General features: G+C 33.4%; 1 protein-coding gene across 3 annotated transcripts in view; it reads right to left on the bottom strand.

The window, feature by feature from the left end:
• Nucleotides 1-24,719, bottom strand: part of LOC145287817 (uncharacterized protein C5orf34 homolog) — a 94,006-nt gene that overhangs the window by 67,135 nt on the left and 2,152 nt on the right. For all 3 annotated transcript variants that reach the window (XM_080135677.1, XM_080135678.1, XM_080135679.1), the window contains exons 2-3: nt 2,423-2,594; nt 1,188-1,330 (exon numbers count right to left, since the gene is read on the bottom strand). In XM_080135677.1, coding sequence (XP_079991803.1) covers nt 1,188-1,330; nt 2,423-2,579 — 300 coding nt within the window. In that variant the 5' untranslated portion in view covers nt 2,580-2,594. The remainder of the gene's footprint in view (nt 1-1,187; nt 1,331-2,422; nt 2,595-24,719) is intronic.

Raw genomic sequence — 24,719 nt, forward strand, 5'->3', positions numbered from 1 at the left:
TTAATATTATGAAATTACTTTTACATAATCACCTGAATTAAAGTTAAACGTACAAAAGTCAAGTATCATGGTTTAATTGCGCTCTAAAAAGAAACATTCATTTTGAATGTGCCCCCGTCTTATAAAAGAATCTACACTTGATTTTAGAGACTATGACTTTTTGCTTGTACAGTGATAAAACTCCTCAAATGCACTTGTGATATTAGGTTGTATAAAAGTGTTAGCTTTCATCAAATTCGGACTTCTTCCTTTCGGATGCTTTCTGATACAAAACCTACATAAGACACATCAAGCACTCTCATAAAAATCTGCCCAGCCATTACAGAGTCTATAAGGTACAAACTCAGACAGACAGACATATATAGATAGATAGATGGACAGGATAGGATAGGATACTGGCAGTTTTGTTTTTTTTGTTGTTGTCGTTATTATTGTCCTAAGCTACTTGTTATCTGTTGTTATTGTCAACTGGTTACTTGCTGTCTGATCGAGATTTGTGACCATTACAATAAAGAAAAACAAACATACTTTTATTATACCTTGTACCTTCATTTATATTACTTTCTATACGTGATATATTAATAGAGTATGTAGCTGGGTAGTATATGGCTGAAGTATATGATGGTGGCGAGTGAACTGTACAGATAAATGCCGTCTAAAATGACCAAAGATGCAAACATCAGCAGGCAAGGTTTTGGCCTCCATATATTTGGATATGCAAGGTATTTTGTTCATCCATTACCTTGAAAAAGGGAGAATCTCTTTCACCAAGACATTGCACCATATCAAGTTAATCATGACAATGGCAAAACTACACTAATTACACTTTGAATTGCTTACACACCTATCCTATTATCCAAATCTGATCTCCCGCAACTACTGAGAGGCCTAAAAAGAATGCTACAGGGAAAGAGATATGGCTCCAATGAAGAAGTTATCTGAAACTGATGAGTATTTTGAGACCAAAGTTAAATTATTCTACAAAAAAAGACATAATACTTCATATTTGAAACAGTATATCATGAAACTATGTTGATGAATCAAATAAAATTTTGTTCAAAAGTTGTTTTCTTAGTTAGACCCAAGACTTATTTAGTGACGTGTTATATATATATGAAAGGTAAGTATTGTTCCTTATGATATTTCAAGTAAATAAATTGAAAGCAGACTCCAAAAAAGTTACTTACAATTTCTTCACCTTCTCCTTCAAATAGATTCTTGCACAAAAACGGACGTTCTGCAAATAGATTGCGAAAACCCACAGCCTGACTGACTTTATTTTTGTAAGCACTCGTCACGTATTGCGTCCGCTGGAGAATGCAAGTTTTCTCTGAAATATTATAAAGAAGAAAAAAGAAAATTATTCAGTTTTTGTCCAAAATTCCTGCTATATTAAAAAAAAAAAACAAAAACGAAAAATCTGTAATCTAAATTTTAAAACAAATTGTTGGTAATTATGTTATTATATTGTCAATAACATGGTACAAAAATTATGAATGAAAATTTGGCGCGTTAGAAGCAAAGTCTGATTTATCAGTTTAAAGATCTGGTGATTGGATCACGACTGTTCCCAATACTGGTGAATGTATATATGAAATACTTTGAGGAAATGGCGTTAGGATTAGCATCACTAAAGCCAACAATGCAGCTTCGACATATGGATGACACATTCATACTCTGGCTCTACCAGAACAAAAATTTAATCATCATGCATCCAGCGGCTTCTACCTTACCATTTAATTTGTAAGTTGTTGAATAAATCTGTTAACGATTATACCTTGATCTCTACTTATTTTTGAGTTGGTATTAAATTCATAACACATATCATTAGACATCATAGACCATCAGTTAACAAATTGGTAAACCCTATACAATAATTACATTGCAATCATTATAACATTAATTCACAAGTAACAGAATTATTAAAAAAATCTCATCCTTGTCCAGAATTCTCCCTATATCAAAAACAAAAATAAAGAAAATCTGTATGATGTATGTGCCGCCTGTAACGAAAAGAAAATATCGTATTCCGAAAATCACATGAATTGATCAAGTAGTTTTATTTTTATAAAAAAAATCATTTTTAAGCAAATTTGAGTTTTTCTAATGTCCCTCTCTCCATGTTAAAAATGACTTTCGAAAATCTTGCAAGTTTGAATTATTTGGGTTTTTAGCTTGTTTTCAAGATGGTGTCATGATATTGTCATTGTTCATTTAACCAAAAAAATTTATTTTTATATTTAAAAATAAAACTATTTGATCATTTTACATGATTTTTGGTGCATGATACTTTCTTTTCATCATGACATACATCATACAGATTTTTGTTTAGTTTTGTTTTTTAATAAGAACCGATCCTTTTTGTTTATCTGCTTAAATAAGAAATGGATGAAGGTAGAAAAGGTGTTGTAAACAACTGCACCTTGTAGAGGATGATCTCCAGGATGTGCCGATGCCAAATGTGAAAAGGAGGTGCCGCAGGGAGCCAATCTGAGACTGGATCCATCTGAAAACTGTATCTGCGTTCCTGACGATTCATAAAGTACCATTAATTGAGGGACAGGTTTACAGGCTTCCATCACAACAACAAAACACTGAGAAACAAATAAAAAAAAAAAAAAAAAAGAAAATAAAAGACATCCGTATTCATCGGACTACTGTTCTCATCTTGAGTGTGAATTTCACAATGTTTCGGTTGATGTAACCTCTGACCTTCTTCAGGTGTATCTTGTCGAACTCTGGAATGTTTCTGTAATACACCTGAAGAAGGTCTGAGGTTACATCGACCGAAACGTTGTGAAAATCACACTCAAGATGAGAACAGTAGTCCGATGAATACAAATAACCAATCCTCATCTCAAAAATTCAGAAATGTTAAGTAAAAGACATGTTTGGTTAGAATATTCAAATAAAATCAAAATTATAAAGATATAACTAAAAATAAGTCATACAAATGAGGTTTTTATTACAGACATGAAAGGTCCGTTGAAAAAATCTGACTTTTATAGGAAAACGTGGATGTTTAAAAATAAGGTTAAAAACTGTTTTTTCCATATAAGGTTTGAATATTGGAAAATTCTATTAGAAGTTAAAATTTTTGAATTAAGCTACTTGTTAGAATATTGCGTTACCAAACAGAAAGTCACAAGTGAGACATATGTAAGTGATGAGATCTTTCTTTAATTTGAACTGTGGAAGAAAGTGGTTATGCTTTGAGACAGCTGCTCCCATTTTCCTATTAATGATATCATATATGTATGCCATGCATGGGAAAAGAAAAGAAAATCCCAGAAGCATTTTTAAGACCAAACGATTGTGTGCCATCATTTTTAATAACTTTTACGTCTGCTGAAGAAAGATACAACTGTAACAAGACAGATTTGAGAAAAAAAAAACAGAGGGACCTTACTATCCACTGAGCAACAACTAATGACTTGTCAACAAATGTAGACTTCAGCTGTGTATTACAAGAAAAGAAAGAAACAGAGACATCACTATCCAATGAGCAACAACTTACAACATGTAACTAAAACCAGACCTCAGCTGTGTATTACAAAAGATAGAAAGAAACAGAGACATCACTATCCAATAAGCAACAACTTATGACATGTAACTAAAACCAGACTTCAGCTGTGTATTGTAAGAGAAGAAAGAAACAGAGACATCACTATCCAATAAGCAACAATTTATGACATATAACTAAAACCAGACTTCAGCTATGTATTGTAAGAGAAGAAAGAAACAGAGACATCACTATCCAATAAGCAACAACTTATGACATGTAACTAAAACCAGACTTCAGCTGTGTATTACAAAAGAGAGAAAGAAACAGAGACATCACTATCCAATAAGCAACACCTTATGACATGTAACTAAAACCAGACTTCAGCTATGTATTGTAAGAGAAGAAATAAACAGAGACATCACTATCCAATGAGCAACAATTTGTGATGTTTCAATAAAACATAATTTCAACTGTGTATTGCATAACGTTGGCTAGAGATGTTTCACAGAATCAAAAATTTGGTTAACTGTAGTTCTACAGAGCCCAGAAGGGCTATCCTGCATCAGACACATAAAAATATAAAAAGACAAATTAAAACTAAAAACTAAATTCATGCATCAAAAGAATGCAAATCAATTTTTTTGATAAAAAAATGATACATTGTGTAATGCACACAGAAAAACCATCAGATACTCTTTTGCTTCCTGATTTTATTTTTTTTTATTACCCCTTCCCCCATACACACCATTTCAAAATATTTATAAGAAGGGTTGACTACTGTGGTTTTATTATATAATTTGCTCATAAGAGGGGTACCAAGAAGGACAAATTGTGGAGGAGAATGTGTCAAGTGTTTGGCAATGACGAGAACACATCGAAGTTAAGGTGTCGAGTTAATAACATGAATGTCATGGGACTGCTGCCAATTTCTTTTTCTCTTTTAATTACAACTACCTACCCACCATTTTTATTGGGAGCAGAGTATAGTATCTGTTCTAATCCAGCACTTCATCTGGTTTGTTCTTCTAGACTGAGACAGTTTTTAAGTTTGTTTCAATTAAAAGCAACCCACATTAAAAATACATACATCTTGGTTATACATCCAGCTTATTGCAAACAAATAGAACTTCATTGTTACCTCTCGCTGGAACATTAAGTGCAGTGCTTAGAATTGATAATTACTTTAAATGTACAGTCAAGTGATCCCCTTTGAGAGGGGGAGATAATTCATATTTATACTGTTATATTTTATGCTTTTTCCTGCATAAATCAAATAAAGACTATTTATTATCACATTTTGTATTAAACAATTTTATTAATTACTGTTAATATCAACTAAACTATTTCACATAACAATGGAACAATAAAATTACAAGTGTATAATGCTAAACATTACTACCAGCATCACTGATTATCTGTAGATTATGATTGACAAATTATCACAAATCTATGCCTTAATAGCTATAAGTAAGTAGAATTGAATTTGTCTTACTAGATACAATATAAAGAGCATTTTAATAATTAAGTTTTATTTGAGAGTAATTCATAGAGTTAGGAACATTGTCATTATCTTACTGAGTAAATTTTACATATAACACTTTTAGATTTTATGTATATTCACTAATGATTTTTTTTTTTTTTCAATAGGAAACACACAAACATTAAATAAACACAAACATTGAGATTTATAAAGAGGGATAATATAAAGAGTATTCTTTATAACATGGAGAGTCATGGTTTTTAGTTAGAGTCAAAGGTCAACTATTTCAATGTGTGAGATGATATATTTTTTATATTATGAGTTTTACTATAGCGTAATTGTTATGAAGGGAACAAGTCCCATCTGTTATCTCTTTTTTATTTTAAATTTTCTTATCTTTTTACTTTTGCTGGGGATGGAGCATCCTACTGGATGCCAGGCATTTACAAGCTATTTCAAAGACTCCAATTGATCTTTGGTCAGATTCTAACTGACCCTCAGAACAATTGTTTAGATCTTTCTTGTATTTAGTTTAGTTCATTTAGGGACAAAATCAGAGTAAAAATAACTATATGGCCAGTGAGGGTTGAGGATGTGTGTTCCATGGAGAGAAATATGAGCATGATATGATGCATGTTTAATGTGAGTCTTAAAGGTTTAGATCTGATGAACATAGAGAAAGATCAAATCTGACTTTGATGATATGACTATTTTGAAAGAATGAATGAAAGTTCTTGGATAGTAGATGTAGGACAGTTGAAGTAGCAGGGACAATCAGCAGAGGAGAGCCAAGATAAAGATAGGAGGAAGTAGCAAATATGAACTTGAGAGAAAGAAAGATAAATAAAAACTGTAGCAGACATAAATAGACCTCTTTCTTCTTGCACATATTCCTCCCTGATTGAGTGATGGTGGCCATACACTGGCCAATCAGAGGAGTAGTGCATGAATATTTTTAACCCCCAAGGACCTGACAGCTTCCGGTCCTGAGAAGAAAAAACTCTCTCTTACTCCACCAGCTTTCAAAGGGACTAGACCTTTCGCTTCTCTGCTCCTACTAGGTATCAGACGACAGCCACCGGCTGTAACTACCTAGTAAGCAATGAAGTCCCGAACCTTCCTTCCTTCTTTTCCTCCTTCGAGTTTAATGCCTTTTTAAATAAACCTTTTCCTTGTTAAGTTTAAGAAGTGGTTTGTTGTTTGTTCGAAAAATTGTGTTAAATTATTTTATTAGGGAGTGCCTTAAAAAGCACCAAATAATAATCCCTAAAAAACCATGGCAGAGATAGATTAGTTTAGAAGTCAATTTTTAAAAGTCATCCACCACATGCCAGCATATAAAATGTGTGTTATGCCAAAAATAATGTTGATTACCTACCTTAATGCAATTCACTAATTTTATCATGTAGAAAGCAAATACAATTCTGTGATGGAATTTTTTATAGCTCGAGAGAAGAAGTGTCCGTTCAAAATTAAGACGTGCAACTAATAACTTTTACCCGTCTTCTCCTCCTTATGAAACTGGTTTTACGACTGGTAGTTGAGTAAAAGAATTTCTAAATGGTTACAATAAGCAATCACCCAGGGGATGGAAGATTTAGATAATCCCTGAGATGATCACACCCGGGGTTTAATAGAACTAAAATTCTCAAGTGCCTTGAAACAACATTTGGAAGAACAGACTATCACATATTCATCCATCACACGAAAACAACAGGGAGTGGGGAGACCCCCTACAAACATAAACAAACAGCAATGTAAATAATCTGAACATTGTGAACTGTTAGCAAGTCACACAAGCACAGCATGAAGGGTTCTTCAACCAAGGTCATTGATTCAATTAAAAAAAACAAAAAACATGATCTTCAATCAATCAAGTAAAACAAAATAAAATAAAAAAAATAAAAACGACTGCACTACAAAAATGTGACCAGGAAAACAAAAACGTTAAGTATATTACACAAAAAAACTATAAAAACCATATCAACAAGGCCGATAGCCATTAGTCGCATGCTCTCGTGTAATGAATGAATGCGTGAATGTAGGATTGACATGAAATTCTTAACGATAAACTAAAATGACTGAAAAATAGTCTGAAATGACTTATCCAACATCTCTATCCACTGCACCACAGGCCCCGAAGTGGATAGAAACATTGAATTTCTACGGTTCCAGGTGAGAATTGTCTGAAGATAGCGGTTTCAATCCTACCCAAAGCTGGCCAGAGGCTTACTTGGCCAAAATGTGGTGAGACGACAACAACTATGGATGGCAGTAATTCCTGAGAATGCAGTTAGGAGATTCGGAGTTCCTATCCCATCGCGGCTACCACCTGACGAAGGCCAGAGGAATAGTTGGCCGAAACGTTGTGAAACAATAACTAAGAAAGATGAGGATAATAGTCCGCAATAAATAAATTAATCTACAACCCTTGTTCTAAATTTTATCAAGATCCATTACATGATTTGAATTCTAGAAAATGTCTCAAATTTAAAGCTTAAGCTTAAGTGGTCTTAAGAAGGAACTGAAATTCGGCAATCTTACTTAATTGTGTCTAATGACTATGGAGAAAATTCAATGCAAATCTGAATTTTCAAATGGAAATGTGTCCTAAGACCCATTTAAAATACTGCAACTAAAATTTGGAAACTGTTTATTAATTGATGTTAAAAATTCACAAAAAACAAAAGCATACAAATTTTCATGAAGGATTTTCATCCAATTTTTTTACCCCTTTTTTACATAAAACTAAATTAAGCTTAATACATACATGTGGATCCCTTATGACTAGCAGCAATATTTCAAAATTCATAATTGTTTAATTAGTTTAGGAGTGAATCCTGCACATAAAAATATGTAAGGATAGAGATTAGTGAGTTTAAAGGAAGAAATCATCAAAACGGTGCAACAAATGAAGAAAAAAATGGTCTTTCACCAAGACAATGTACTGTGTCACAAGTCGATCGAAATAATGGCTAAACTACATAAATTGTACATTGAATTGCTTCTGCACCCACCCTAATCACATGTCTAGCCCCCAGAGACTACTGGTTGCTTGCTGACATCAAAAGTCGCTCCAGGGAAATAGATTTGGCTCCAATAAAGAAGCCACATCAGAAACTGAGGTGTCTTTTGAGACCAAAGACATATCATTCTAGAAAAAAGGCAAAGAATTGTTACAGAAATATTGGAATCAGTGCATCACCTTAGAAAGTGACAATTTAATGAATGAAGTAAAATTTTGTCTAAAAGTTATTGTTTTGTTAGTTAGGCCTGGGACTTATTGAGTGACGTGTTATGGATGGCATAATATAAATTTATCAAAAATAATATATGATCTATACAGATTTACCAAAAATATTAACTTAATTATATATATATATATTAGTGCTGGGACGATTAATCTGAATTGGAATCAAGAATCCGAAAAATCAGAGCTTTTTGGGGTATCGGAATCGGTATCAGAAAAATTTGAGCCTATTTTCCGATGTCAAAACTGATTCCTTAAATTATCTGTTTATTTGACTTTGGTTTTAGAAACATCTTTCACTGCTTGTAGTAATAATAAAATAATAAAAATTTATTGATTTAAACTTCCAGTAAAACTAAAATCTCTTGATCACTCCCCCCCCCTCACAAGTGTGTTTTTACGGTTGAGACAGTACATGCACATTTATGATGTGTTTTTAGAGTAATCGGTACAAAATAACAACTTCTATAGTAAAATATTAAGAGATTTATAAAGAATCGGAATCGGTAATTGTATCGAAATTGGGAATTTAGTACAGAATTGGTAATTGTATCGGAATCAAGAAAAATATTGGAATTATCCCATCACTAATATATATATATATATATATATATATATATATATATATATATATATATACTTTGTATCATTTGGATTCTTCAAACTACTGCTCTTATCTTGAATGTTATTTTCACACCATTTCGGTCCATGTAAACTCTGACCTTCTTCAGGTGTATCTGGTTGAAGTCAGGGAATCTTTCTGTTTAATCAAAGAATGTCTGTTAAACTTAAGAATCTGCATGGAATTTCAAAGGGAATCTTTTAGAGTGCTTTCGTTTCGTCAGCCATGACTGGGTAGAAGTCCTAAGTAATTTACAATTGCATTTTTGAATGTCGCCTGCACTGTGGATTGAGCCTTCAACCTCCAGAAGAGTGTAACTTACCACTGAATTTTACCAAGTATTTTATCCACTATGCCATGGGTCCTTACAGACAATTCTATTATTTATTTAAGGAGCTTTAAACCTATTTTTGTTTTTAGGTGTACAATCTTACCACGTATCACTATATACCATTATTTATAACTACATATTATTGCTATATATATTTTAGATTTATTATTTACTAGCGTGAGTGCCCGGTGTTGCCCATGTTTTTGGAGGTGTGAAAGAAACAAAAAAACATTTTGGTAGGCAGGTAGGCTCGAACCAGAAGCCTTGAGGTGAAGGTGGAAAAGAACGTGTGAAAAAACCTGACATCTTACCGCTCAGCCACGAGGGGACAGAAACTATAACGTGTTTTAATTTAACAATTAAAAAGTTAAATGACAGGTGCATAAATTTAATGAGGCCAAACATCACGCCATAGGGGAAACTTAACTTTGGCTGCAAGCCAGTTTCTGTGTATTTGTTTGTTTCCTCCAAGATGTTGGGGAAAACCAGCTCCCCATAAAAAGGGAAGTGTCCAACTGAATTGCAATTGTCTGATATGACGGGTTTTGGCTGCATTGATCAAACCTCATTGCTTTCTGGACATCCCCGGCACAAGTGCCAGGGAGCTGCCTTTGCTACAGATTCAGTTTCGCTTATATAAAAGCCAAACAAACACGCGAAGAGTAAAAAATATTGTGAAACTAGCATGTAAAAGTCGACCAAATAAAAGATACACACGACCTCATTTCATAAATTGGAGATATTATAATCTAGGTAGCATATAAAAGGTTCTAAGAAACAGTGACTGCCCTGAGCACCCCCCCACCAAAGCCTTTGCTAGACATACAAAAAATGTGCACACACCAACACACATTTTGCCTTTTATATATAGACTAGCGAGGGGCACCCGGCATTCCCCGGGTGTTTGTAGGTGTGTGTGAAAAAAAAAACGGAAACCTTGACGCACATAGTAAAAAAAAGCAGGTGCCCGTGAAAAAAAAACGAAGCCTTGACGACGCGCATTTGGAAAATAGTAAAGTGTGAAAAAAAAACAGGTGCGCGTTTTTGATTGACGTGACGGCGATAGCTATTCAGCAGTTAGGATTTTCTGTGGGACAGTTTTTAAATAAATAAATAAATCGGTTTGTTTGTTTTTAACTAAGTTCGGGGAAAACCAGCTCCCTGTTTATTAGGGGGAGTGTCTCGTCTCGAAATGAAAGCTACTGTCTGATATGACGAAGTCGACATTGACCAAACGTTACTTAGCTCTCTAGAGACCACTGGCTTTTGGCCAGTGATTAGAGTCGAGTTTCACTTTTTGTTTATACCGAAAACCGAATGTAACGCGTGCTGATGCAGGAAATGTTGAATAATTAACGTTTGAAAGTCAATAAAATTAAATAGACAGGCGAGCTCCGTGGTTAAGTGTGAGATATTACAATTTATAGATGATATAAAAAGTTTTAAGAAGTTGCGAAGCGAGCGAGCGCTTCTCTGAAAGAAGCCTTTTGTGGACATCAAGGAAAAGCGTACATACATGCATACATACATACATTTTCGCTTTTATATATATAGATATAGATTACTACATATTATTGCTATATGTTTTTTATATTTATTATTATTTATTTATTATTATATATTATTACTATATATATATATATATATATATATATTTAGTAGAAATAAAAACTGAAGTGCTCAATACTGTTGTAGAGCAAATATGCATTTTATTTTTTATTACCGTATCTTTCTGTTGAGTTACATTATTGTTTCAGCTACCCAGCCGTTTTTTTGGCCGTCTGTAGCTTCCTCAGACTTTTATAGAACCCTGTAAAAGTCTGAGGAAGCTACAGACGGCCAAAAATAAACGGTCGGGTAGCTGAAACAATAATGTAAGTCAACAGAAAGATACGGTAATAAAAAATAAAACGTATATATATATATATATATATATATATATATATATATATACACACACACACACACATGATTTAGAATTAATGTTTCCCACATTGTGTTAAATTCTATACTAATAATCTCTACTATTATATAAAAAGAACTTTGCGTGTATATGAGTTTGTTCCCTTTCGACTGATTAAACTTCTAGTAAGACTAAAATCTCTTGATCACCCCCTTACAAATGTGTGTTACAAATTCACAAAAAACAAAGGCATACAAATTTTCATGAAGGATTTTCACCAATTTTTTGCAACTGCCACTTAACTTTTTAATCATTAAATTAAAACATTTTACAGTTCCTGTCCCATCGTGGCCAAGCGGTAAGATGTCAGGTTTTAATCTGGGCTGATTATTACGAAATTTCACACAAAGGTACAATATGTGCCTGGCAGTGTTCTTAGATAGGTTTTGTATTGAAATATCTTTGATAAGCATCAATAATTGATAATCAAAATAATCCAATCAATAAGGGAACAAGCGATTTTGATCTAAGTTAACACCTTACACAGCCTAACATCACAACTGCATTTGAGAAGTTTTATTACAACAGAAGCAGTAAGGCCAGGCATTTAAAATACCCAGAAGGTTCTTTGATATGACAGGGGCATGTTCGAAATGAATTATTTCTGTTTAGAACACAATTGAAGTATGATACTTGACTTTAGCATTTTAAACTTTAATTCAAGCCATGTATAAAAAATAATTTTATAAAATCAACAGTTGATTTTCTGCAGTATGTAAACTACAATATATTTTGAACTAAATCACTGCAATAGGCATGAGACGATTCTTCCAGTGCACCACGATGGGTCCCCAACTAGAGCAGACAATCAATCGATTTGATTGAAAAATGGGTGATTTCACTGATTTCGATAACAATAAAAATATGGGAGTGTGAAACGTTTATTAATCATCATTGAATTCCGGGCAACATTGAGTCACCCTGCTAGTAAATGATATTCTAATTCTATTAGAAATTAAAAGTTTTTCATAACTTTAAAGTTTTGTTGACATCAAACTTCCTTGAACTTTTCAAAGAGTTCAAAGATGTCACGTTATTATAAATCTATTCGTGTATTACAGTATCTAAAACATTTTGGGGTTATTTAATGCTAAAACAATTCCTACTGACAACAATTCATTGTATATATTAATTAAGAGTCCATTAGGAACATGCGCACAGTGTGATGATATATGGCAGGGGAAACCTGGCCAGCACAGATTGAGAAAAATAACATGAGAATGATATGATGTGTAATGTGGGTTTTCAATATAGGCTTAGATCTGATGACCTCAGAGGAGGATTAACTCACGACAGCATAGGGAGATGTGTGCAGAAGTGTAAACTCCAATGATATTTTGAAAGAATGGATGAAAGTTCTTGGCTTAGTAGGTGTACAACTGTTAAGGTAACAGTTTCAATTCACGGGGGAAAAAATGGGAAGAAGTGATAAATATGGATCTGCGGGAAAGAGGGATAAATAAAGACATGGTCAGAGATAGGTTACTTTGAAAGTTAATTTCTCAAAGTCATCCAATGCATTTTAGCACATAAAAACATTATGATGATGACAACTTCAACCCAGTCATAGCTGATGGGACAAGAATAATCTACTCGTGGATTAAATAAATTATTCAGTTCAAAATTCTGTATAGATTCACGGGTTTGGAAAGATGCATCTGAAGAAGGTCAGAGGTTACATTGAGCAAAACGTTGTGAAAATAAAAGTACAGATGAGAATAGTAGTTATGGTCGGAACATAAAGAATCTACGTTTCTGAATATAAAGAATCTACGTTTCTGAATATAAAGAATCTACGTTTCTGAATATAAAGAATCTACGTTTCTGAATATAAAGAATCTACGTTTCTGAATATAAAGAATCTACGTTTCTGAATATAAAGAATCTACGTTTCTGAATATAAAGAATCTACGTTTCTGAATATAAAGAATCTACGTTTCTGAATATAAAGAATCTACGTTTCTGAATATAAAGAATCTACGTTTCTGAATATAAAGAATCTACGTTTCTGAATATAAAGAATCTACGTTTCTGAATATAAAGAATCTACGTTTCTGAATATAAAGAATCTACGTTTCTGAATATAAAGAATCTACGTTTCTGAATATAAAGAATCTACGTTTCTGAATATAAAGAATCTACGTTTCTGAATATAAAGAATCTACGTTTCTGAATATAAAGAATCTACGTTTCTGAATATAAAGAATCTACGTTTCTGAATATAAAGAATCTACGTTTCTGAATTTTTTAGATGAGGATTGGTTATTCGTATTATTTGGATTCTTCAGACTACTGTTCTCATCTTGTGTCATTTTCATAATGTTTCGGTCGATGTAACCTCCGACCTTCTTCAGATGTATCTTGTAAAACTCGTGAATTTGGACGGAATTTCAAATGGAACCCTTTATTTACTTCACATGGTTAGCATGTTCTTGTTCCGTCAGCCATGATTGGATAGAGGTCCTAAGTAATTAGCAATTGTATTTTGCTGTTGCCCGCACTGAGAATTGAACCATGATAAAATCAATTGTAAATGTGATATTCTCCTGAAGGCTGACGGTTCAATCCTCAGTGTGGGTGACTGAAAAATACAATTGTGAATTACTTAGGACCTCTATCCAGTCATGGCTGACAGAACGAGAGCATGCTACTCCCATCAAGTAAATAAAGGGTTTCGTTTGAAATTCTGTCCAAATTCCCAAGTTCGACAAGATGCACCTGAAGAAGGTCGGAGGTTACATCAATTAAAATGTTATGAAAATGATAGTCAAGATGAAAATAGTAGTCCAAAGAATCCAAATAGAAAATTTATTCAACTTTTTTTATAATTAACTTTTGTTGTTGTTAGTGATTCTTAAACAAACAAATAAAAAACATATCAAGTCCGGACAAAAGACTGAAAGCAGAATGATTAAATATCAGCCTGACACTTTCAAAAATGATTATCGCTTCAATATTGATTATGGATTATTAGATAATCTTGTTTGAGGTGTTTCCATGTATGGGCTATCACATTTTGTTACATATTTTTTAAGAGAAATCACTCCAAATAAGGCTTGAAGCTACTTGATGTAAGGAGCTTAAAAAGAAAAAAAAAAAATGATTATCACAATGTGGAATAAATTCCATTTGAAAAACTGTTTTAATGTAAGTTGATTTACCTAAATTATATATAACTTAGGTAAATCAATTTACATTTAAACAATATTTATACAAAGAAGAGTTTTTTGACATTGATATTAAAAACCTACATTTTCTATTTAAAAATTATTAAAACGAACTTCTTAATATACTCAGATATTTGAGAGACTTCATGAAGGTTAACTGATTTGAAAATTCATTTGAAAAACAAACTCTTAATTATTTATTCACTTTTTTTATGGTTCCTTATTGGATGACTAGTTCCATTTAACTATTACACTCAGTTTTATTTTTGCATATTTTCTACATTGTGCATAATTGCATATCATTTAGGATGAAAAAGTTCTAGCACATGCACATGTATATGTGTGTGTGTGTGTGTGCTAGAACAGAGAGACAAGGTCATATATATATATATATATGTTGTGAAGGAACATAACTGGCTATACACCGGTTACAAACTGTATATATATATTGGACTGTTTGGCAGACAGCGGCAGACAAGCAGTCGCAGTAAGACGGATAGTCTTACGTGTTGATTATCAGACTTTCTTCCCCATACTTGTTACTATGTACTTCTATTTACCTTAGGCGAGCAGCCTTACGTTTCTGTATTATAAATAAACCCCATTACACATACCACTCGGTGTAACTCACGTTTGTCTTTATTTCCTAAGTATTTAGGAATATAACAATGGCGACGAAAGGATGTTCTTTCTCTTAACAGAGATAAATTACCGTACCAAGGACTGTGTACAATGCAAGGATTTTTTGTTTTACGAAAAAAACAAACTACACAAGGATTTTTGACCACGTGCGTCAATGAATTTAAAAAATTTTCCTACCTAAAGTAGCGAAAAGTACGGATTTTTCTTCGTAAAGAACTCACAAGAAATTATAGAAACATGTTCAAGGTAAAGTGGAATTTATATTTATTTTGACAAGTAAAAAAAAAAAAAAAAAAAAAAAAAAAAAATGGTCGCAAGTTGAATTCGAAACTACACTAAAGGATTACGAGTTTCGAAAGAAAAAATATAAATACAACGACTATTGTACCATTTTATGCCACGTGGGAACGGCAGCCATATATTTTTTTTTTTTTGGAAAATTAATTGTTTGTTATTGCCTTTATATAAATAATTGGAACTATTTGTCGTGGGAAGTAAGAAATATTTTGTGTATGAACTTACGTTGTTGAAAAAAAAAAAAAAAAAAAAAAAAAAGAATTATTTTACAAAGCCTGTTGAATTACTATGGATGAACTTTGTTGAAACGTGTTGTGTCTGCATATTGCTACTAATTTACGATATACGTAAATTTACGATTTTTCTTTGGAATTATTGTGTAGAATTCGAAAAGACATTTTTGTACTAGAAGCTAACATGGAACAATTAGCAGAGTTAACTAAGGCTCTAGCCCTTAGCATCCAGGAACAGACAAAAATGACTCAACAATTTTTAGCGCAACAACAACAACAACAACAAATTCAACAACAACAGCTACAGCAACAGCTGCAACAACAACAAGAAAGAACACAAAAAACTTTAGAGGCACAACAAGAACAAACAAACATACTACAACGACAAATGTCGACACAGCAAAAGAATTTAGAAAAGCTAATTCTAACGTCGACCGGGAAGAAGACTAATTTTTCTGCCGAGGGTATTTCAAATTCACTAACGGAATTTCGTTACTCCCCGGATACTGGTGTTACTTTCCCTGCATACTACAGAAGATACGAAACAATTTTTACGAAAAGATGTTTAGACTGGACCGATGAGGAAAAAGTTACCCTGCTACTACAAAAACTGGGTACTGATGAAAACACCAAGTATGCAAATCTAATTCTACCAAAAAAACCGGAGGAGGTTTCGTTCGAGGAAACAATTAGTACCTTGTCGAAAATATTTGATAAAAGGGATAGCCTATTTCACTCTAGATACAAATGTTTGAACATTCAGAAGGCAGAAGCTGAAGACTATCTAGAATATGCTTGCACTGTGAACTGTTTATGCGAATCATTTAAATTGAATGAAATTTCCGCAGACCAATTTAAATGTTTAATCTTTGTACAAGGTCTCACAGCACCAAGGGACAAAGATATACGTTCACGGATCCTAACAATTATGGAGGCGGATCCTAACATAACATTGCAAAAAGTCACTGAAGAGTGTCAACGTCTGATTAACATAAAGAAAGACAACACTCGCATTGAAGAGAAAAATATTTTTAAGGTGCAGCAAGTAAAAAGGCAAGGGACCACAAGAAAGTCCAGGTTCCAAGAACACAGGATCCTTAAAGGATACAAAGACCCAAAGCTAAAGTGTAAATGTTGTGGTAGTTTAAGACACAACAATAAGACCTGCTGGTTTAGGAACAAAATATGTTATGAATGTGGTCTCAGAGGTCACAAGGGAACATACTGTGCCCAGAAGAAAAGACAAGGGACCGATAATGTAAATACGCTTCGCATGAATAAAGAAAAAAGCTGCGAAAGACGGAAATATGTTGATGTTCGGATAAATGGACATCTGGTTACATTGCTTCTGGATAGCGGTGCAGATATTAGTATTATAAATGAAGATATATGGAAAAGGATAGGTCGACCTGAATTAACGAAAACCAGAAAGACGGCGAGAAGTGTGTGCGGCAAAAGATTAGAGTTCAAGGGAGAATTAAAATGCAAAGTGACATTCGCTAACCAGACTCATAAATCCAAAGTGTACGTCGTACCAGGAAAGAATACATGCCTGTTTGGGGTAGATTGGATTGTCCTGTTTAATTTATGGGAGAAACCCATAAATTCGTTTTGTAACGTTTTAACTGCAGAAAAAGCAAACCAAAGGGAAGACTTCCTGAAGGATTTGAAAACTGAATTTCCCAATGTTTTTGCCGAAGGACTAGGACTCTGTATTAAGACAGAGGCAAAATTTGAATTAAAGAAAAATGCCACTCCAGTATTCAAACCTAAAAGGAATGTGCCTTTTTCAGCGATGGACGCAATCGAAAAAGAGTTGGATAGACTTCAACAACTGGAAGTCATTGAAAAAGTTAACCACACAGATTGGGCAAGTCCAACCGTGTATGTAAAGAAAAAAAATAACAGAATAAGGGTCTGTGGAGATTTTTCAACGGGTTTAAATGACTGTCTATTGGACCATAATTATCCCCTTCCGTCCGCAGAAGATCTGTTCTCTAAGCTTAACGGAGGAAAAATTTTTTCTAAGATAGACCTCTCAGATGCTTACTTGCAAATTAAGATCAGCGATGAATGCTCCAAATACTTAGGCATAAATACTCATAAGGGCATTTTTAAGCTAAAGAGGCTTCCTTTTGGATTAAAGGTTGCTCCTGCTATTTTCCAGCAAATTATGGACACGATGCTGGCAGGGTTGGAATTTTCAATGGCCTACCTTGACGATATCCTAATTAAAAGTGAAAATTTGCAAGATCATAAGAAGCATGTAAAAGAAGTATTCAAAAGAATACAGGAATTTGGTTTTAAATTGAGCCCAGAAAAATGCGATTTTTTTATGAAAAAAATTAAATATCTAGGTCAAATAATCGACAAAGAGGGTCGAAGACCGGATCCACAAAGGACTGAAGCAATTGAAAAGATGCCTGCTCCAGATTCAGTGACAAAATTAAAATCGTTTTTGGGATTAGTTCAATACTATGCAATCCCTAACATACATAATTTAAGAGCTCCTCTTAACGAGTTACTGAAAAAGGGTGTTAAATGGAACTGGAATAAGGAATGTGAATCTGCTTTCCAAAATATCAAAAGATGTCTACTGTCAGACTTAGCATTGGCACATTTCAATCCAGAAAAGGAACTAATACTAGCAACGGACGCCAGTGATTACGGTGTTGGCGCGGTATTACTTCACAAGTATGAGGATGGTAGGACAAAAGCTATCGCCCATGCTTCAAGAACGTTGGTTGCAGCGGAGAAAAATTACAGCCAAATTGAAAAAGAGGCGCTGTCGATAATATTTGGAATTACAAAGTACAATCGATTTCTCCATGGACGATCTTTTATTTTGCAAACCGACCATAAACCCCTACTTACCATATTTGGATCAAAGAAAGGCATTCCCACACATACTGCGAATCGATTACAGCGATGGGCTGTAACCCTCTTAAACTATCAGTTTAAGATGGAACATGTATCCTCAAAAAAGTTAGGACACGCAGATGCATTATCACGGTTGATCCCTAAAAGAAGCGAAAGTTTCGAAGAAACGGTAATTGCTGCGCTTAAAGACGAAAGTGAATGTACAAGTTCAATGTGTAATATGATACGTGAACTTCCGGTAACTTTCGAAAAAATAAAAAAAGAGGCAGTAAATGACATTTTCATTAAGAAAATGAAAAATCAATTGGGATGGATAAAAAAAAATAAAAAGGTAGATCAAACAACGCCTTTTTCCATCTGTGAAGATGTGCTCATGTATGGTGAGAGGATCGTAATTCCACTAACGTTACAGAGGAAAATTCTGAAGGAATTTCATACAGGTCATCCGGGCATTTCGAGAATGAAATCCCTTATGAGAGGATATGTGTACTGGCCTGGTATGGACAAGGAAGTTGAAAAATGTGTCAAGACATGCAGAGGATGTCAATTAGCAGCTCGAGATCCTCCAGTAAAAACGACGCCATGGCCAAAGACGGACCTACCCTGGTCACGTCTGCATATTGATTATGCGGGACCTATAAATGGTTATTTTTACTTGATTATTGTAGATTCTTTTTCAAAATGGCCAGAAATATTTAAGTTTAGACATCCAACAGCAAAAAACACTGTGAGTGCGCTTAATGAAATTTTTAGCCGTTTTGGAGTGCCAAAAACCTTAGTGAGCGATAATGGAACAGCATTTACTGCTCATGAATTCAAAGAATTCTGTGACTCACTAAATATTCTACATATGACAACACCTGTGTACCATCCACGATCGAATGGGTTGGCCGAAAAATTTGTAGATACGTTTAAAAGGGCACTTAAGAAAAATCTTACTACGGACACAGACGAACAATGTATTCAAACATTTTTAGCAATTTACAGGGTGACACCAAATCCTAATAATAATGTCAATTCTTCCCCGGCTGAGCTAATGTTTGCAAGGAAGATAAGATCTGTCTTCGATAGGCTGCTACCAGAGAAAAAGAAAGTTTTCAAAAAAGAAAACTTTAATACCAAGTGCTTCTCCCCAGGTGAAAATGTATATTTCAAAAATTTTCAAAATGGACGAAATCAGTGGGTTGAAGGTATTATCAAAAAAAGGATTGGGAGCATGGTCTATACCATCCAAGGATTAAGTTTTGTCTGCAAAAGACACAGAAATCAAATACGTCCCAGACTGTCTCCAAATGTGGAAGAGACACCAATGGAAACATTGTGCGATATTTTTGATATACCAAAACCAGCGTGTGTACCGCAAACAATGAATATTTCGCCTGAACCGACCATACGGGCTGGACAGAAACCTTTACCCCGGGTAACGCTGACCAGAAGGAAAAGCGCAAGAAAGAGAAAAGTTACCAGGAGATTAAGCCCTGACCCTAAAAGGAAGAGGTATTTAAGCTAAAATCAGGAAGATTTCAGCTTCAGGGGGAGGTGTTGTGAAGGAACATAACTGGCTATACACCGGTTACAAACTGTATATATATATTGGACTGTTTGGCAGACAGCGGCAGACAGCGGCAGACAAGCAGTCGCAGTAAGACGGATAGTCTTACGTGTTGATTATCAGACTTTCTTCCCCATACTTGTTACTATGTACTTCTATTTACCTTAGGCGAGCAGCCTTACGTTTCTGTATTATAAATAAACCCCATTACACATACCACTCGGTGTAACTCACGTTTGTCTTTATTTCCTAATATTTAGGAATATAACAATATATATATATATATATATATATATACACACACACACATACATTAAATTGACCTTGTCTCTTTGCGTGTGCAGAACGGTCTCTACCAAACTACTCTGTCAATCTTGAACCTTAATATGTATGGGATATAGATAAATTCAATTTGATCTTTAGTCGCTGCTAAGCGGTCAAAATTGAAAAAACATAATTGAACTTAGCAGAAATAAGTCGACTTAAAGTGCTCTAACATGTATGTGCAAATATACATTTATACATTAAAGTCGGTTAAATTTTAATGTTTTCTCATCCATTTGTTGATAACTCAAATAGTAACGACTAAGGCTGAAGTGCTAAATGTTTTGATTTCCATTCCAGCTGATGGCACCCAAATCACGTTTTTATTAACTTTTGAAAACACTACTATATATATTGGGTACAATATAATAATCAATAGAGAAATGGCTGCATAATAATAATAATAAATATGAATTCTGCATAAATTAAAACATCATATTTAAGCATATTTTACAACCGGGCAATGCCAGGTGGCCTGCTAGTATGGAATAAACGTTTCTTCGTGTGTCATTTTTGACACATGTCTTATAAAAAATATTTTTTAATGAGCTGTTTTTTGTTTTGTATCTTTTAACATGGATTTGTTTTTACTTTCAAAATAAAATGTTTCATCTGTATTGATAAAAAAAATGAGGATAAGGAAAATAGATGCAACTAAGCCGTATTTACCTGGCCTTGTTCAGGTGGAATAGCTTAGAGAAAATGAATTCAAATTAAAGCCATGTTTACATTAAAGTATTAGTCGGATAAAAGTACAGAACAGTTAACACTTGAGAAGTCATAAAAAGAAAACATACACACACACATAATATAAAACGCATAAGAATGAAATTCGGCGCAAGTCTAGAGTTCAACCTAATTAATAAAAAATACAAAAATACTTTTATAATGTACATACCCATCAAGGAACTAGAATGTCATATTCTGAAAATCATATAAATTGATCAAATATATATATATATAATGTGTGCGAGGTGCCATTTAATAAGTTTCGAGACATTTTCATATGGGCACTTTTATTGATAGTAATCCCCTCCGGCTGCAATGCACTTGTTGTACCATTCCAACAACTTATGGAAGACCCTCATAGAAATCCTCTTGTGTGAGCATGTCAATGACCCTCGTCACAACCTCTTTCATCTGCTTATTTGTCTCATAACAACAGCCTCTATGGTTTTCCTTGAACTTAGAGAATAACCAAAAGTCACAGGGAGCAAGGTCTGGACTATAGGAAAAAAGCGAGGAACTGTCTTGATGTCCACTTTGGTCAAACAGTGTGTGCCAACGATAAAGTTGTGGACTGGTACAGTCACGCAAATCTTTTGCATTTTCAGTTTCTCAGTAAATAATTGTGTGTACAGTTCCCACACTGACATCAAACTGTGCACTTATTGCATGGCAATCCTTATCCATGAAATTCTTTATTTGGCCAATCAACTCTGGTGTTCTGACTTCCTTACTCCTCCCACACCTCTTATCATTCCTCACAGACCTCACTTTCCTTGAACTCTGATGCCACTCAAAAAACTAATGCTCGATTCATGCAAGATGGTCTAAAAGCATTCCATACGTTTCGGTGGCATTTTTTTCCAAGTTTAAAACAGAATTTTATTGCATATCATTCTTCTATAGTGTCCTCATGTCCAGATTGCATTTTTGAAATAAAAAGATGTGGCAATCAGGCTTTAGTAGAGTGTATTCCAATTCCTTTCATAGCTGTTCATTTGAACTTAAAATCATAAAACTTGGTCAGTCATCTCATAAGATGTATAGCAATAACATACTGAATTTTTCAGAGTCTAGGACAATTTTAAATGTCTATACAAAAAAAGTCTGGAAATTTATTTAAGGCACTTCATATATATATATATATATATATATATATATATATATATATATATATATATATTGTTTTTAAATCCCTGAAACAATGCTTCATGGTAAACAACTGATGATCCCTTAAATTAACATTAGGACTTTAGTGAATTCAAGAGAGCAAGTTGATGCATTGATTGCAGCTGATTAAATGACTTACTGACTAAATAATTTTCTAATGAATGATAAAAATATAAAAATTAAATAATTTTTTTTTTATATAGTTTTAAAGGTTAAAAATTTCCAAGACCATATATATATATATATATATATATATATATATATAATGATTTTACGATTGTTTTGTGATTTTAATAGTAAATCGGGGCCATTACAAGACTAAGTTTGATCTTGGTAATTCAAATTGAGTTGTCTCCTTTTATTCATTAAACATGGTGGATGAAGACAACGTTCTCGCTTCCTCATGATATTTTAGGTAATGTTCCTATTTACTTGCCTCCCACAAGGGCAGAATTAGACATAAGGTCGCTTTTTAATGTGGGGAAAATCCAGCTCCCCAAAGAGGGGTACTCTGGATAGGAACAAAAATAAAAATTGTTTCAGGCATGTACTACCTATGGCCACCTATTTGTCACGTGACTTGTGTTTATGTAAAACTTGAACTGACAGACTACAGGAAACTGAAACGAAATAATTCTTTGTTTTTTTTACGGTTTCATTTTTATTAAGTGCGGACAAAGATGTCGACAGATTGCTTTTGTTGTTGTTGTTTAATGTTATCAATAATTCGTTATACATTTTTGTAATGTTTTCATTGTTTTGTTTTTTACATTTATTTAAAAGTGGAGTCTTTATTAAAGCAAACGATAGATTTCTGCAAAACATTTTGATACTTTTTATGTCTTGCTTCAATATTGATTTATTATTTGTTTTTTTATGTTTTTCCTTTGTAATGTTTTGTAAGAAATTATTTCTCACATCCCAAATTTTCCTCCCTGCAGAGGTAAAAGAATCCACAAATACAAAAGTCATACCTTTCAAACTCAAAATTTATTCAAAAGTAACAGCAATGAAAGTTTATTGGTTCTGATAAGTCCATTTGCAAAACGGTGGCCAGTTTTGCCTCCATATGCATGGAGCCAGTAGTATGAATTCCTATTGTTGGAATATTAGTTCGTTGTTCCTCGGAAGGATCCATGTATCTTCATGGAGGACTCGGCGAGAATATTGGCGCCTATAATTAGGCATAATGCGAGTGTCTTTGCATTCTAGTTGAATTGAGATAAGATCCAATATTTGATAAATAAAACATGAAGAAATGTTCATGAATGACATCCTGTAATTAGGATAATTTCAGCAATATAAAATTGTCTCTGTTTGCAGAGATGGAATGCTTCATTCACCAATAGTTTGGTGATACAACATGAAGAAATTGACGTAGCTCCCTGCACCTGTGGGAGCTGCTAGGGTTGAGTCCATCTGTTGCCGAGTTCCTGCCTGGGTTCAAAAATAAAAGCATGATACAAAAAAAAGCGCGCCAGGCAAATCACCTGACTCATTCAAAATTAATCAATGACAGCCGAACACTAAACAGCGTGGGCAGCCTAAACTAAAAGAGATGGCGAATGTGAATGGAATTTCTTACAGTTTTCATTCCGTTTTTAAGTTTAAAAAAAAAAAAACGGAATGGAAACATTACAAAAGAAACTGTGACAAATTATTGATAATATTAAAAAAATAATAATAATTTAACAACGTCGCACTTGATAAGAATGAAACCATAACAAATTATTTATTTCGTTTCAGTTTCCTGTATAGTCCGCCAGACCTAGTTCTATATAAACACGAATCATGTGACAAATTGGTTCTATATCGACACGTGTCAAAAATACCAAATTTTATTTTCTTAGTAAAAAACAAATAATCGGCAAAAAATCGAAAATTAAACAAAATACTGGGAGAAACCCACCCAATAAATGTCACAAATCGTGTGAAAATAATGTTCTACTAGTATTTTGTTTAATTTTCGATTTTTGAGTGATTATCGCGACTATTCAGATGACCGTATTATGTTTAAAACTAAATAAAGGCTTGGTACTTCTACAGTTTGTCGCCGAAAAATGGAAACGCCATTTATTTTCGCGCACCTGTTGTTAAAATCCGAGGACAGAAATCAGTATTTTAAACTATGATCGAAGTTAGAAATAAATAACAAAAAAATTAAGCTATATATTAATTACTTCCGGAAAGAACTATGAAAAAAAGTAAATAAAGTGAAAGAGAACATATATATCCGTAATTGTTTAATTGGAAATGTTTCGATTTAATTAAGGGAAAGTTTTTCATGAAGCATATTATTATTATTATTATTATTATTATTATTATTATTATTATTATTAAAAACAGACAATGAAAATGACATATTCATAATTGTCTAAACTAAGCCATTTGAAAACCAAAACATTTACTGTAAAAATTTATCAAAATATAATTGTAAAAACATTTATTGAAAAGTTTGCGTAAGAAAATATAATTTTAATAAAACAATTTTCTAATGAAAGCAACATTGGATTTTTGTTTGTTTTTTGTTTTTGTTTTTTTTTTTTCGAACAAAGAAATAATTTTAATGAGACAATT

This window comes from Euprymna scolopes, chromosome 11 (genome assembly GCF_053919585.1).
Source record: "Euprymna scolopes isolate OS-2025 chromosome 11, ASM5391958v1, whole genome shotgun sequence".
NCBI lineage: Eukaryota > Metazoa > Mollusca > Cephalopoda > Sepiida > Sepiolidae > Euprymna > Euprymna scolopes.